Source organism: Dromiciops gliroides, chromosome 2 (assembly GCF_019393635.1).
Source record: "Dromiciops gliroides isolate mDroGli1 chromosome 2, mDroGli1.pri, whole genome shotgun sequence".
In the NCBI taxonomy this organism is placed as follows: domain Eukaryota; kingdom Metazoa; phylum Chordata; class Mammalia; order Microbiotheria; family Microbiotheriidae; genus Dromiciops; species Dromiciops gliroides.
This window is the reverse complement of record NC_057862.1, coordinates 357,784,417-357,800,639: the sequence shown is the minus strand read 5'-3', so window position 1 is coordinate 357,800,639 and position 16,223 is coordinate 357,784,417. Positions and strand designations below refer to the sequence as shown.

At 41.6% G+C, this 16,223-nt stretch overlaps 1 protein-coding gene across 4 annotated transcripts in view; it reads right to left on the bottom strand.

The window, feature by feature from the left end:
* Positions 1-714: 714 nt before the first annotated feature.
* RNF130 (ring finger protein 130) overlaps positions 715-16,223 on the bottom strand; it is a 135,415-nt gene continuing 119,906 nt past the window's right edge. For 3 of the 4 annotated variants that reach the window (XM_043984725.1, XM_043984723.1, XM_043984724.1), the window contains one exon: positions 715-8,771. In XM_043984725.1, the coding sequence (XP_043840660.1) occupies positions 8,699-8,771 (73 nt within the window). In that variant the 3' untranslated portion in view covers positions 715-8,698. Of the gene's footprint in view, positions 8,772-15,394; positions 15,565-16,223 lie in introns of those variants that run through there. The other variant, XM_043984722.1, reaches the window with a different exon arrangement.

The following is a 16,223-nucleotide window of genomic DNA, read 5'->3' as shown; positions in this document are numbered from 1 at the left end:
GAAGGATCAAGTCTCAGTTCTACCAAGTGCTCATAAGTGCATGACTTTGCTAAGTCACTTCTGTCTGGGCCTTCTTAATTGGCCACATTTGGAGGTGGTGATTCGTCATTGGCCCATCTCACTCAGCTACTGTGAAGAAAGCTTGGTAGGCATAAACTGATTAGTATGGAAGATCTAGAGCGATCAGCTCCAGCTCCTCTAAACTTCCTAGACACTTCAGTAGAAAAATTTAAGGTTGGGGAAGCTAGGTGGCGCAATGGATAAAGCACTGGTCCTGGATTCAGGAGGACCTGAGTTCAAATCCGGCCTCAGACACTTGACACTTACTAGCTGTGTGACCCTGGGTAAGTCACTTAACCCTCATTGAACCGCCCCCCAAAAATTCAAGATCAGCAATAATCATCCAGATGATTTGTTAAAGGCTTTCACTTCATCTCTAGGTTGCAGATCCCAGAGTATTCTCCCCCCCCCATCTTAATAGTATTATATATAATGTGCATATACATATATATTATATATATATTTATAATTACATGTAAATCCAGAGTGCTCTTTAAGCATTCCCAAGAGCAAACTGGAAAGAGCCAAGGACTCAAGTACAGAAACACTAATCCCCTGGGCTTCTCAACACAAATATAAATGGGCCAATCCCCTCATCTCTCCCCTCACACCCCTGTGTCAAACACTGGACATGATCAGGCACCAGTAGGTTTTCAGTAGGTTTTTATTGAAATGTATTACATTAGCAAACCCAAACCCACAGGTATACACCTGTCAGCATATACCGCAGAATATCACTATTGTATTATACTGACATCAAAACATGTGCACTGAGTTTTACTGCTGTCAAGCTGCATTTCCCAAGGGCTTCCACAACTTCCTTGCAGGTGCCATCTCAATACAAGGCAGAGGCCTTCTCATTCTATCCAGTTATCAACCATATGTTTTTTAGTATAGGATACCCATTGTTTCTGTCTCCATCCATTCTGGAGTAAATACAGCTTCAAATGCATAGAATCTTGACTCTCATCTTTTAGGACAAAGTCAATATGCTGCTTTCCATATTGAGGATTATTGGAAAGACCCTTCTCCTCCTCCTAAGAGTTTCCTGTGCTAGTGTAGAAAAATATTTTTTGTCTCTTACCTTCTTAGACTTTGTGCATAGTTATCGGTGACCTAGATTGGCAGGTCTTTCCTGACCCAAAGCCCCAACTGGTGGGTTTAATATCTCACACGGATCCTTGTGGCCAGGGGCTCATCATGGCATGACCTTGGGGCACCTTAGATGTGAGCTCATCCTAATGGACTTGTGGTTACAGTTGTCAAGGTTTTCAGTGGGATTTTTTTCTACTTTGGGCAGTAGCTCTTTCTTCCTTTTTATATGACTAATATTTTACTTTGTGGAGCCATTTCTCCTCTATTCTGTCCCTCCCTTTAGCTGGATCAGTGACCACTCTATACCCAAGAGAAGGTGATGTTCTGAGACTCAGCCTAACTGAAAATTGTGCAGGATCGCCCCATTCCCTGAAAATCAAGTCCTTCCCCTGAATAACATCTTAGAAGAAGAAGAGAGTTGAAGTTATTGCCAAAACTTGCCATTGCTAGTTGGCCAGATGGAGGCCCTGTCTTACCTACTCTTTCTAGCCCAAGAGGTCATGACACAGACTTGCAGCCTCATTCACCTCACACCAAAGGCAGAGCTGTGGCACTGGATCATGATGGTGCATAAATCTTGGAAGTGGAGCCATTTGCTTGTGTCCAGGCTGTAAAAGGATGCTTGCTTAGAAGAAAGAAAGGATTATGACTTTTAGGAGTGGTGGTGCCTCTTGGGCCAAGTTCTTCAGTCACTGGTAATATCCTGGTGGGGCACACACTGACTTCCTTTAGGTCTAAATGAAAGTCAGAGGAAGGAGGTGGCCAGTGCAGAAAGCAGGGAAAGCAGAAAGAGCTCTTGCATCCTGTTAATTATGTAAAAATAGCTCTTGAGAATTCACTAAAACTGTCTCTGGCTCCCAAGCAGCTGATTTAGAAAGAATGCTGGGGTTTAGAACAGATGATCATAAAAGTCTTTAGTAGCTGGTGAATGGCCTTGCTGAGCTTGAGACAAAGCTAATTAAGTCCCACCAAGGTCATTGATCCTTCCCTTCCTGACACACATGCTCTTGCCTAGCAAGCAAAGTGGTGCATTGATCAGGAATGTGTCAGTTCTACTGCGCCAGCATTACTGATCTGAGAGCACAGCAAGCCATGTTCATAAGGAAATTGTGGCCTGGAGAATTCTGGTCAGATGGAAGATTCTCCCCCCCCCCCACTCTACAAAGGTTCTGGCCTTGCCTGTTTTAAACTTTTCCTACTGTTAATCCTGGGTACAGAATGAACCGATTATGAAAGAAAATCCCCCACAAGATTGCTCATGACTCATTTGTCCCAAGTGTGGAGGAGAATTTTCCCCTCATATCACTCCAGGGCCAGAGGAAGAGACATTTGGTTTTTCTCAAGAGATTCATATATTCCTGCTTCTAATTCATCCCTGTGTTGGGTCAAGAGTAGAGAGAAACACGAGGACCTGAGCCGTACAGAATGCATTCACAAATCAAGTTGCTAACAACTTGGAATAATCAAATTCAGTGCTGTTCAATGCTGTCAGGGCTTACTGGATGAAAAGAAACACCTTCACTCAGTCTCAGATCACAGAATGAGGGTTGGCATTCCCAAAAGGGATAGGCAGGAAGGGGCAGCTGGTGTCTGGGTGCAGAAGGTGAGACAAAGTCTGGGATATGCACAGACTAGGGGACAGTGTACATGGCCAAGATCAGAGATTGGTGGGAGCTCCACAAAGTACTTGATTTAGTTGTGGTGCATGGTCAGCAAAAGACCTGCTGGCTGGAAGAGCCAGTTGGATCTCTCCACTGGAGAATTAGATGCTATGGTAGGTGCCTAAAACTCCCCAGAGGCACCTGAAGGAAAATGGTGCTCCTTTCTGAACCACATGGGGTAAAACATGGGCATTTGCAGAGGGTGACATGCCAAGGATTTACTGCCCACCTCAAGAAAGTATGATTCCACAAAGGGCAGTGTCTAGGTCAGACTACTGAAGATTGGCTTTCTTGAATTGACTTGCCTTTCTACCTCCCCTTTTCCAGGGCATCTCTTCAACCTCTTCCTTAACACAAGGATGGTTGACCTGACATGGTAGGTAAGGCCAAGGAAGTTAAGTGACATGCCACATGGCAAGTTAATGGAAAAGATGTGGGGACAGAACCCAAGAGTACTGAGTAAATTACATATCCACGCACAAGGACTCTTGAGAATTTGGTGGTCTTCACTTTCCTCTTTCTGCTGCTTCACAAATCAAGAAGAGACAATTCCATTTCCCAAATGCAGAAACAGATCTTGCCTTTTTCTCCCTCACCCTATTTTGTTTTGGTCTTTATTCTATTGTCATTTTGCCCACAATGCCCAATGTAGCCTTTTCGGTTCTCTTGAGAGGCAGTATAGAGTAGTTGAAAGCACCCTGGACTTGGAGTCAGGGGATATTGGTTCAGATCCCAAGACTGACACTCACTGCCATCTGGCCTTGGGCAAATAATTTTTGTTTCTGTCCCTTGGTGTCCTGGGGATAGTAACACTTGTAGTACTTCCCTTAGAGGAGAAAAGTGCTTTGAAAATCTAAAAGCACTATCATCATGTGAATTATCATTTCTTGTTATCCAGAAAATTGGTTCTAACCCCACTCATATTAACTCAACATTCCATGAGCATTTATTAAGCTTTTACTATTTGTAGTACACTAAGCAATCAGTGAACATCATAGGAATGTTTATGGTCCAAGAAGCATTTTCCAGCTTCTCTTCCACAGACTTTCTCATGGCCATGTACCTGACCTATTAAAGAGCTAGTTGATTTTAAGATACTGAGTAAATAGGTTGGTAGACATGAAGGGGGAAAACAACTTCATTCTCAAAGCAGCTGATATCCATGTCATCAGAAAGGGGAGGGCATTTGTCTTTTTTGAATTAAAGCTAACCTTCTCTAAGGAAGAATGGCATTTCCTAGCTGTGAGATCATGGGCAAATCACTTAACCTCTTTTACCTCAGTTTCCTCATCTGTAAAATGGGGATAGTAATATTTGTATTAACTACCTCATGGACTATGGATTGTGAGTTTCAAATTATATATATATATATGCCTCCTGTAATCTTTAAAACACCAGCCATCAGTTATTATTAGAATTTGCGGTTAGCATATATTTCCTCTAAGGACTGAGTGGACTTTGAGTTCAATCATTTACAAATCTTAATAATATCTGGCCCTGTGGGGCTTCAAATACTGTCATTGGATTTCTAGGGAAACATGCTATCATTTTCAAGGTTTATATTTCTTTCCCTAACAGAGGTTGCCTTTGGAGAATTCCTGCAGAGATAGCAAGCACATCTACTGGTCTATGTCTGCATTGTATTTTTTTTCTAAAATAGACAATAGGGAGATTCTTGTTAGCATTTTTATAAAAGAGGAACATGAAGCTCAGAGAGGTTAAGTGATTTGCCTAATGTCATGCAGAGAGTAAGTAACAGAGCTTGGATTTTGTACTTCTTACTCCAAGTTCAGGACTTTCTCTCCAACACCATGCATGTTGCACTTTGGGGAGGAAATTATATATATATATGCAAGTAGCTCATGGGGACCAGAGTTAGTCTGTTGTGCCAGAAAGAACCTATTATTAGGGTCAGGAGCCTAGGTTTAAGTCTAGGTTCAAGCATTCTCTAGCCCTGTGACCCTAGGCAAATCATTCTACTTCTGATATTGTTTCCTCATCTAGATGATGGGGATAATCATACTTGAAACTACTTATATTACAGGATTGTAGTGAGGAAAGTGCTTTATAAACTGTAAAATACTATAGAAAGGGAATTATTTCTATGTTTGGGTCACCGTTTAACATCTATAAGCATATCATGGAAGGACTTAATCTTTGTATCATTTTTGAGGAGATAGGATCCCTGGCTTTACTTGTTTTGAACTTCTTTGCTTTCCTCATGGTCTAGGAAGAAAGGAAGTCATTAGTGATTAGATAAGAATGCAGGTGGCACTCACAAGATTAAGTAAATCGCTAGGTTTCCTGATTGGCCAAGAATGGGCCTGGGATTGCAAATTGGAACAATGAATTTGATTTAGGGAATCCGAAGTCACAGCAGTCAGTTGTAAATGATCCAGCACTGGAATCAACAGGAGGCTGAGGGAGAACAGCAAGACCCAAGGCCCTTTTACATGGAACCTGCCTGCTTCTCTGCATTAGAAATAGCTGCCTAGAGATTAGAGATGTCTAGCAATAAGATGCACGTATGACCACCAATAAATACTGAATACAGTCAGTGAAATATCTCAAATGTAAGAAGACCATACAAATAGGACAGGATTCAACTCTTACAAAGCAGATGGGAAAGAGCTAATTGAAAACAGCCAATTCTTCCTGCAAAAGAGTGACGTTGCTCATACTTGTCAGTGCATTTGGTTGGCAATCCCACCATCATATTCATATGATTGCATTCTGTGGGTAGCATAACTTAAAGAGAACAAAAGCAATGGCAGCTTGTTTCTCTCCTATGATGTTTCTGAAGGAATGAATTTTCCTAGTTAGGGAGGAAACAACTCCACTAACACCACTGGGGGCCTTATAAGTATAGCAGTTAGCCCAGGGATTTGCAAAAAAAAAGAACATGCTTGCTGACAAGAAACATGCTTCCTTTATCCACTTTCTCGAATCAGCTGTAGAATCAACAGTTCAAGGTACTCAGGGGCTGTACCAGGTGGTACAGAAGCAGAGGAAGGGCATTGGAAAGGGCTCCAAGGTAGCTTCTTCCTCAGGAAGCTACTGAGACCCAGCAACTCATTTACTGGCTCCCCTGATCAGCACCTGTTGCATGGCTTAATCCCAATATTTTATGCCCATGGGGCCATAGTACTGGAGCCACCGAATGCCAGAGGAGGAAGCAGCTTCGCAGTTAGCCCTGGCTCAGGGAATACTGCGGTTCAGAACACTTTAATACTTAAGGGAGGGGCGATTTCATCAGTGTGGGTAACCCATCCCTCTCCACCAGTGCAGTTTGAAACCTCTTTACACATTAGTAGAGGCTCTTCATGGATGGCTGAGGCTGAAAAAAAAAATATCATTACTTGGTGGCCAACTATCTGATGATGAGGCACACTTGGATAGGCTGATTCTGACTGTCCCTGGGAAAATGGAGTGCAGAATAAGGATGGGAAGAATGTGGTAAAAATGAGGGATTACTGGAGTTAGTCTGTTTCTCAAGTGGCTCCCCCTCCACCACCCCATTTGGATTCATTTTCTTTCTCCAAGCACCTCATTTTCTTGAAGGAAATTCTGAAATTAGATGGGCATATTTTCTGTTGTTGATAGCCACTCTGCTGGTGATACAAGAGTCAATCTGGTAACACTGCAGAACCAGAGAAGAGTCCTAGATGGGCAAATCCAACCCCTGGAGAGGAAACCATGCCCAGCCCGACTCTGCTCAGAGAAATCTGTTCCAAAGAGAGTGGTGATGAGGCATCTAGCCCAGTGGTATGAATGGCAATTGAGTTTTCCCTGGGCAAGAGTTCCTTTAGTCCAAGGAATTGCTTGAAGTCAAGACTGACACCCTTTAGTTACATGTCTTCACTACTGACTTTTTCAGGTCCACTTCTCCAATGGAGAACTTGATATTTCTTTATTTGCTCGCACAGAAAGAAGGCCACCATTTTCACAAAACTGGGGCTCAGTTTGAAATTTGAGGTTAGTCTAAGTAGCTCTTCTGGAAGAGCTCCCTAGGTGCTGCATAGCCAACAATGACTGAGACACTGAATGAAAGCTTCTTCCCAGCCAAACTGGGTGGCTGGTCTCCCTCACCCTCACCCTGGTCCCTATAACTGAGCTATGATGATTACTGACTTTGCTCTGAAACTGCCCACCCACAATGTCAAGGCTTCCCTTGCCAAACCTGCATTTTGTTTTAAAACCCAGTCCCTAAAAAATATTTATACAGTATAAGGAGCATAATAAAAAGGAACTCTCCTTCCCCCACCAACAATCAGACCACACCTAGCTCAGTAACGGTAAAATATGAATCCATCGATTCCTTAAAAGTCTGCCTTTCTCCAGCCTCAAGCTATAACGAGGAGAGACGTGGAATTAGGTCAGGGAAGGCTCTTCTGCTAGAATATCACTGCCTCACTTCACCGAGGGTTTTGATTGAAACTGAGGGTTTTGTTTGTGTTTAAGTCACAGCCTCAACACGTTATATAGAGTAGGACACATGCTAAAAATGACTGGTTGCATATGGAAAAAAGCAAGTACCCCTCTTCAATGTATGCTCTACAGATTCCATAAAAGTAATCAGGCAGAGGAGTCCTTTCTTTGGGTTCCCCGTTAGAACTAAGTCAAGATGTACAGAGATGCAAATTTTCCTTCACATAATGATACAAAAGCATCGGTAACTTTCCATACAGTAACTTTGATTAAAATGGAGAAGCAGATTAAACTAGTATAGCAAAAGGTGCATAGATATGTTGGGTTGATTTGCTCATCAAAGGATGCTGGCAGTTAGGTGTCAAACACACACATACATGTCTTTCTTGTCTCAAACCTTATTGTTTTTGCTTTAAGAGAGCATTTCCTTTTTTTCCTGCTGGACAAAAGAATACAAGATGCCTCCTTTCTGCATGTCTATATGTAAGCTTCCCTGTTTGTCCCACTTTGCTGTCTTCTTTTCCATTATAAGTACTGGCAGGAGAGAGACTGTTGCTACACCAAACCAGACCAGGGAGTGGTATTCATTTGCTCTCATACCAGAGAATGGGATGGTTTAACCCCACAGTGAAAAGAATCCACTAACCACTGGCCGTCCTGCGTGAGATTCCAAGTACTTAGGAACCAACCAAAAAGAACAGGGATGTTTGTCCCATCTCCCTTAGAACGTGGGCTGGCAGGCACGGCTGGAGCGACATTCCAGTGACTGGAAAAGTGACTTCATGCTCAAAAATGGAAGTTGGAAAATGAACATGTGGATGGCTGTCCATTCTTCACTGCTGGCACCCATCATGGCTCTAAGGATAGGCCACTTTGCCAGTAGTCATGTGACAAGGACAAAGGTACATGGCCTTTCCCCAGTCCCTTCAGAAAGAGGCCTTGTCACAAAAAGAGAAAGGAGATAATGGAGAGAGATCTGGGCAGCAGCTCATTATCTTCTTTACTGGAAAAAAGCCAACACACATCACCTGGTAGATTTGGGCACACAATGGAACTCTTGATCACAAGGACTATTAGAAAGGCAAACTCCACTCACACAGAGCAGTACATGCTTATTTTAAAAAAAAGAAGACATCTTCAGCACACAACGACCCTGGGGAGCCAGGGCTAAGCCTCTTGTATCCAGTTGTAGCTCACTCCTCTTGTGAGATTGGACAACCGTGGAAGGGCAATGTGTGATGGTGCATTGTTGCAGGGTAGTCCCATCTTGGGGTGAACTTTGGATCTTAGCCTGGAAACCCAACCCCCATGTGGGAAATGCAGCAGCTCCTCCTCCAGGACAAGACACCAACAGAAGAATACAAAAGAAGAATGATCAGAAACCAACAAAAGAGTGACCCCAAACATCAAGGTTTCTTCAGGTTTTGTTGTCATCATACATGTCCAAGGAAGGCTCAATCATGGAGAATTCGCTCTCGTAAACCAGGCTTCGAGGGGACAAAGAGTTCCGATGAAAGAAGTGCCCACCTAAAAAGTAAAAAAAAGGAGAGCAAAAAGATGGTCAGGAATTAGGCATGAATGCCACAGGGACACAGGGGAGAAAGAGAAATGTATTCTCACTGAAGCATCACATGAATTCAAATATCCATTTCAGTTCTTTGCTTTTCATATGGGGACAGCACAGAAGCTATCCACACCAATACAGTATAAGCATACCTGATACATTCATGACCCAACAGCTCTCAAAGATTGTCTGCTAACTCACAGAAGGGCTGTGATCTCTGTTGGAGGAGGGATCACAGTGACAGAATCATAGATCCTTGAAGTAAATGGCATATGTTAAAACCTATACGTCAGGGGGTGACCATTCAGCTTTACAAAAAGATTTACCTTTGCTATCCCTTTAAACAACAGGTTTCTCTAGTGCCTTTAATACAATTCAATTCATTAATGAGGTTCACTCACACATCTTTTCTGGAATGTGCTACTCATGTAAAGTGTAGCACATATTATTACATTTTTGTTTCACTAAGTAGTAGCTCTCAATATGCTTCAAAGGAGACACTGGGACTAACATTGTATCTGCTGTCTGTTATCCTAATGGGAGAAGGGGAATACCAGTATTGACTTTTTGTTAATGTTATCATTATTTTAAAGACTGGGTCTCTATCTTGCCCAGGCTAGAAGTAAAAGCTACTCATGGGCCCAATCCCATCAATGATTATCAGCAGCTCTCTCTCTCTCTCTCTCTCTCTCTCTCTCTCTCTCTCTTTTTAATGCTAAGCCAATTGGGGTTAAGTGACTTGCCCAGAGTCACACAGCTAGTAAGTGCCAAGTGTCTGAGGCCAGATTTGAACTCAGGTCCTCCTGACTCCAGGGCCAGCACCCTATCCACTGCGCCACTTAGCTGCCCCCCATCATTGATTATCATAGGAGCCTTGACCTGCTTTGTTTCTGACCTGGGCCAGTTTGCCTCTCTTTAGGCAACCTAGTGGTCTCCTGAAATTGAGAGCTCACTTTTTTTCTTTCTTTCTTTTTTTTTTTTTTTTTTTTTTGGTGAGGCAATTGGGGTTAAATGATCTGCCCAGGGTCACACAGCTAGTAAGTGTCAAGAGTCTGAGGCCGGATTTGAACTCAGGTCCTCCTGAATCCAGGGCTGGCGCTCTATCCATTGCACCACCTAGCTGCCCTAAGAGCTCACTCTTTTAATGCTGAACTTAGTTCAGATCCCTGATCAGCATAATCCACCGAAGCTGAGAACTCCCCCACTCGAGATCTGCCAGCATCAGCCCTCCAGTAGTTGGCATTACAGGAATGGGCCATCCCCTTTAGCTTGCCCTTGCTTCTAGCACCAGCTGTGTTTTGTGTTCTCTGTCCTTTAGGTTACAAATCGACTTGATATAGAACTGAGAAGGAAGCTCTTCAGTGAAGAGCTGATGGCGACGGTGCCTCTCTTTTAGATTTATCACAATAATCGCTGTGCATGAACCATTTTTTCCCCCTGGCCTTGTCTTGGAGACTGCACACTACAACCCCAAACATGGTCTCAAGACACTTGCCCTTTTATTAAAGAATAGTTTCCAGCAGTGATATCAAGGGGAAAATGACATTTCCATGCATACATTATTTAGCAACCTTAGTATTCAATGTGATGAAGAATTAAATGCATAACGATTCACCCAACCTTTAAAAGTCTACCAAGCTAAATTGTCTTTTTCCAATCATGATGGAAACATCAAACCACTTTAGCCCTTTGAGAGGTCTACTTTGAGGGATATGCAGTCTTATCAGTGTGGGTAGTACCTTCATTGATGCATATCATAACATTATTCCATGCATTTCCTGTTCATGTCTTTCCATAAATTTTCCACTGAGGGACCGACTGGTCACTCAATGTGCTGAGGGTCTTTCTCTGGTTCTTTTATTATTTTTATGGATACCAGTATAGCATTCAGGCTGTCCATTCTTCACTCTTGCCCACCTACTTCCTCTTCTGCTCATATACATCCCTCCTGACAAGCACTGACATTATTTCTCATGTGCAAGTCATTTTTGGTAATGTCTGAGAGGTCATCAGACAAAAACTTGGAGTAAATCAGAACACATCGTATCTAGCTTTTGGGGTTGGCTCCAAGTAAAAGGTCTACTAAGGCACCTATACCCTTAAGGTAGAGTGGTAGATTCCTCTAGGATTCATTACTACTTATAAGTACTAGTTGCTGAGGACCAAAGCTAGGATCTACATACATCTCTCAAGACTTTTTTTTGGAGGTGGTAGGACATGCTCAACTTTTGAAACAAAGTCTAACCATGAATATTTTTTTGAATCACCTGCACTATAATCCTCCAATTGGGCACATTTGATGTGTATGAGAAGGAAAATCTTTCCTTGTATTTCCCAGGGATGGAGCAAATGGCTAAATTTTACAGGGAGGGATGGATGGATTTTATTGGGAAGCACAGACTATTTATAGGTCCAAGGAAATATTGGAATGGGTACAGATCAAACTGTAGATTTCATGCTTGGGTTATATTTAGTAGCTTAGCTTTATGGAATTGCATAATGTGGAATTTATAATAAAAACCATGAGGTTAGTAAGGCTACAAGTATGCGAAGTGCAAAAGTATGATTAAGTCTCTGAATTGTAAGCCATACATTGCTTCTATACATTGGCTATTTTGAGAAATTTGGGTCTTCACAAAAGCAATGGGCTCTTTAATCACTTAGATGCAGGGGTGATAGACAATCTGTAAATGGTATTTATTACAAATTCTGGACAATGAAACCATTAGTTGTACATGCCATTTTCTTATTTCAGACTCTAACTTGAACAGAAAATGGCTATCATAGTTGATAATGCAAACTGTATTGAGTAGTAAGCAAGACTGAAGTTCACATCCAATGGAAGAACAGTTCCCATCTAGTCTGTTATAACATTGCTACATATTTATTCAACCTAAAACATGAGGAATTAACATCCAAAACCAGCTCAAGGGCTTTATGAAGACCTTACTATCCTAGTGTTACTCTTTGCTGAAGAAAGCAAGAAAACTGAAGAGAACTTTGGGGCAGCTAGGTGGCACAGTGGATAGAGCACTGGCCTTGGAGTCGGGAGTACCTGAGTTCAAATCCAGCCTCAGAAGCTTAACACTTACTAGCTGTGTGACCCTGGGCAAGTCACTTAATCCCAATTGCCTCACTAAAAAAAAAAAATTAAAAAAAAAAAAACCTGAAGAGAACTTCATCTACTTCAGATACTTTCCTAGAGACTTTCTATTTTGGCACCTTAGGTATTCCTGAAAACCAAAACCTGTGATGAAAAATGGTACCAAAATTTTTTTTAACCAACCCCCATCTTTTTAAACATGAGGCCTTGAGAGTTTAAATAACTTGTCCAAAATCACATAGGTATTTTGAACCCAGGTCCTCTGAATCCAAATCCAGAACCCTTTCTACTGTACTAGACTGCCTTGAAGAAGTTTTGCTTAGGTCTGGTGGGTAGTTCTAGAGGCCAGAGCAGAAACTACAGAGAGGAAGATGTCAAGTTGATAGGAAAATCTTCCTAAAAACAAGAGCAGTCTAAAAGTGGAAAGGCCTCAAGACATAGTGGATCCGCTATCCCTTGAAGACTTGTTCAAGTGAAAGGTGCATGACTACTTGTCAGGGATGCTGTAGGGCAGTCATGGCAAACTCATCCATATGTGAGGATCCAGGCAGATGAATATTGACTTATGCTAAATATTTCCAAACTGCATTTTAAATCTCCATGTTTGCCACCTCTGCTCTAGAGGTATTACTGTATAGTTGGACTGGATGACCTCAAGAGTTGATGATCTGGGCTCAGGCAAAGTCATGTATTCCAGCTGTATACAAGCTAAGAAGTCATTACAATATCTTCTTCTTTTTTTTTTTTTAAGTGAGGCAATTGGGGTTAAGTGACTTGCCCAGGGTCACACAGCTAGTTAAGTGTTAAGTGTCTGAGGCCAGATTTGAACTCAGGTACTCCTGACTCCAGGGCCGGTGCTCTATCCACTGCGCCACCTAGCTGCCCCCACGATATCTTCTTAATGTGACTTTAAAACTCTATGGTCACAATCTGGTTGCTTGGCTATCAGATCCATTAGTGTAGGGCCCACATCCTAATTATCTTTATAACTCCACCATCATGGGGCACAGTGCTCTGCCCTGATAAGTGAATTCATTGTCAGAGAAATGATATTTTATCCTCTTCTGATTCACTTTAGTTACCTGATGCTGTTGGTTGGGATAAAATGAACTCCCCCCCCCCCCGCCCCAACCCTGTATGAGTAACATTAAAACTTCTCCTTAGCATAGGCATATCACACTAGAGCACACTTTCCTAGGAAAGACTATTCATTTTTAAAACACTGCATTTTGTAAGCATCCAGTCCTAAATTGTGCTAGGTGAAAGTCTTTGCAAGCTGGGCCTTCAGATTAGAAACAATTTTATTCTGTGTTAAACTGATATTTAATTCTCTTGCTTAAAAATGTTAATAATTATTGAACCTCACACATTTTGGTTCTAATTATAAGACTGCCTTTTCAACTGATGGCATCTGTTCTGAATTAAGCAACAGTATTTGGATTCAGATTTTGGCTGCTGTCTGGAATTCCCATGGTGCCAATTAAAAAAAAATCTATCTCCATTACATTTTAAAAATTAAATTCTATCTTCCAAAAAGTTTTCTTGGCTACCTGAAAACTAGAATAAGCAAAAACTAAAAGCCTGATAATACATTAAAAACCCCGAGAAGCAGCTGTGGTGTACTGGAAAGAGCGCTGGGTTTGGAGTCCAAATACCTGGAGACACAGGATCATAGATTTAAGAGCTGGAAGGGACCCTTGGAGGTCATCTAGTCCAGAGGTGTCCAACTCACTGGGGATGGGGAGGATCAGATCTCTGAAGTGTGGTCAGGTGCAGATTAAAATACAACAATCAATACAACACAGAGAATCTTAATTTGTGGTTTTCTAAGTGAATACACTGCTACAGGGATGTTTTTGAGTTTGACACCACTGGTCTAGTTCATCTCCGTCTCACAGATGGAAATAATGAAGGCCCAGAGAGGCTGGAACTTGTGCAAAAATCACACAATAAGTGGCAACGTTGGGATTTGAACCCTGGTTCTTGGATTCCAAAACCAACACTATTTCTTTTCTTTTTTTCCTTTTTTTTTTTTTTTTGTGGGGCAATGAGGGTTAAGTGACTTGCCCGGGGTCACACGGCTGATAAGTGTCAGGTGTCTGAGTCCGGATTTGAACTCAGGTCCTCCTGAATCCAGGGCTGGTGCTTTATCCGCTGTGCTACCTAGCTGCCCCCAAACCAACACTATTTGTGTAACCTTGGGAAAAAGACTTCATTTTCCCATTGAAAGTCACAAACAACAAGTTCTAGCTTCAATTACTAGTAATTCTCTAGCCATGAAGTAGGTGAAGTAACCCCATACTATTAAGACTCATGCCTTGGGGCAGCTGGGTGTCGAAGTGGATAGAGCACCGGCCCTGGAGTCAGGAGTACTTGAGTTCAAATCCGACCTCAGACACTTGACACTTACTAGCTGCGTGACCCTGGGCAAGTCACTTAACCCCAATTGCCTCACTAAAAAAAAAAAAAACTCATGCCTTATAGCTACAGCATGGAAGTTTTATGCTCAGACCAAGAATTTACATATGCTAATTTGTTTACTTCTTATTTTCTGCTCAGACTCTAAAATTCAGGCATAAACACTTGAAATACCGTGAAAAGGGGAATGTTAGTCCTGCTGGGACTATATCATTAAATATCACTGTATCTTTTATCAGTCACTTTACTGAAGTTTGGTCCTGTAACTTAGAATGAAAACACTTCTGTTCTCCATATAGTAGTGCAGCATGGAAGAGTAAGGAGAATAAATAACACCTTGGCTTTCCATGGAAATAAAACCAGGTGTAGGAAGAGGTCAGTTTGCTTCTCACAGTGCTTCCGAGGCCAAAGTGATAGCGCCAGTTTTCTGTGGTTACAGATGCAGATGGAAAAACTGTTGATTCCATTCGTACTATAAAGTCAAATGAATTTAAGATGGTCCATCAGCATCTTCCTGGTTGGCATGTGATAAGAACTACTAAGCCCCATCATTGACTGTATTGATTTCCACAGAGGTACATAATTCAACAGCAGAAAATGGAAGGCTGAATGACCACTTGATGTGGATGCTTTAGGAGGGAATTTTAGGGAGGCCACATTGGACTAGGTGACTTCCAAGATCTTTTCCAACTGAGATTCTATGAATCTGGGAATGTTTCAACTCTTAATCACCAAGAAGTTTCCCCAATACTGTATCTACTGGTATGAGAATGGATCGAAAATGGTTTCAAATCAGACATGGCAAAATCTTCATTTTCTTGCATAGTGAAACTGCAGATACAAGTATGACAAAACATCGTACACAGAAGGGTATTTGTGTTACAGCTGATCAGAGTCACCATTTCTTTGAGTCATACTTGGGACAAAGTAAAAGTGAAAATGTCCCAAATGGCTATGTAGATGGTCTTATACACATTCTTTCACAGAACTAAATTAGTAAAGTCGTTTTTGACACTACACTATCTCAAAAGAAGAGAGTAAAAGAAAATCCAACAGCAGCAGCTTTATTTTATTATTTATTTTAATACAAAGCTTTGGCATTAGCAATTTTATGAAAAAATAAAATGTACTAAAAATAAATGCTTATGTGGCATGTTTGGTAAATGATGCGCATAAAAATAGATTCTCTCTCCAAAGCTGTCAGAAACCACTTCTTCCTTCAAAACCATTCTGCTCTGTGGGATGAAAGGAGAGAGGGACAGAAGACAAGGATTAGTTAAAGAATGGCTGATAACAATTAAAATAACAGAAATTGCACAAGCTAAAAGTGAGAACAGAGTTAATGCTAAAGGAGTGTGTGTGTGTGTGTGTGTGTGTGTGTGTGTGTGTGTGTGTGTGTGTGTGTGTGTGTGAGACCAGTACTAATTGGTAGTATTATTAACTGTCAGCAGCATTTCTTAGCAAATGATTAACTCTGGGTCTGAAGCCCAGCTTCTTAGTAGCTTCAGGATACTTCAAAGATTTCCTGAGGGATTAAGAATATAATTATGAGTTGTATAAATTTAGCAACATTTCCCCTAATTTACAATATACTTTCCTGCACAGAATGTTTTGCTCTGAGTTCCTATCATTTATACTATATCTCCTGAGATGAACACTTGTTTATTAAAAACAGTGGGTTCCGATTTGAATGGTTTGAGTGGCAAACGCATTTCTAGATGTACACAGCTCCCCCCCATAGCTGTTCTAGAGTCAGAGCTCCGTCTAGAATTTAAAACACCCTTAGAAAAGTTTCCTAAACTGCTACTCATGGTAATGTTGAGAAGGCAATGGCATGAGGGAAATCTGTCCACAGTAACTGCCTTGTACAGCACTTGCCATGTGCTTGGTTCCT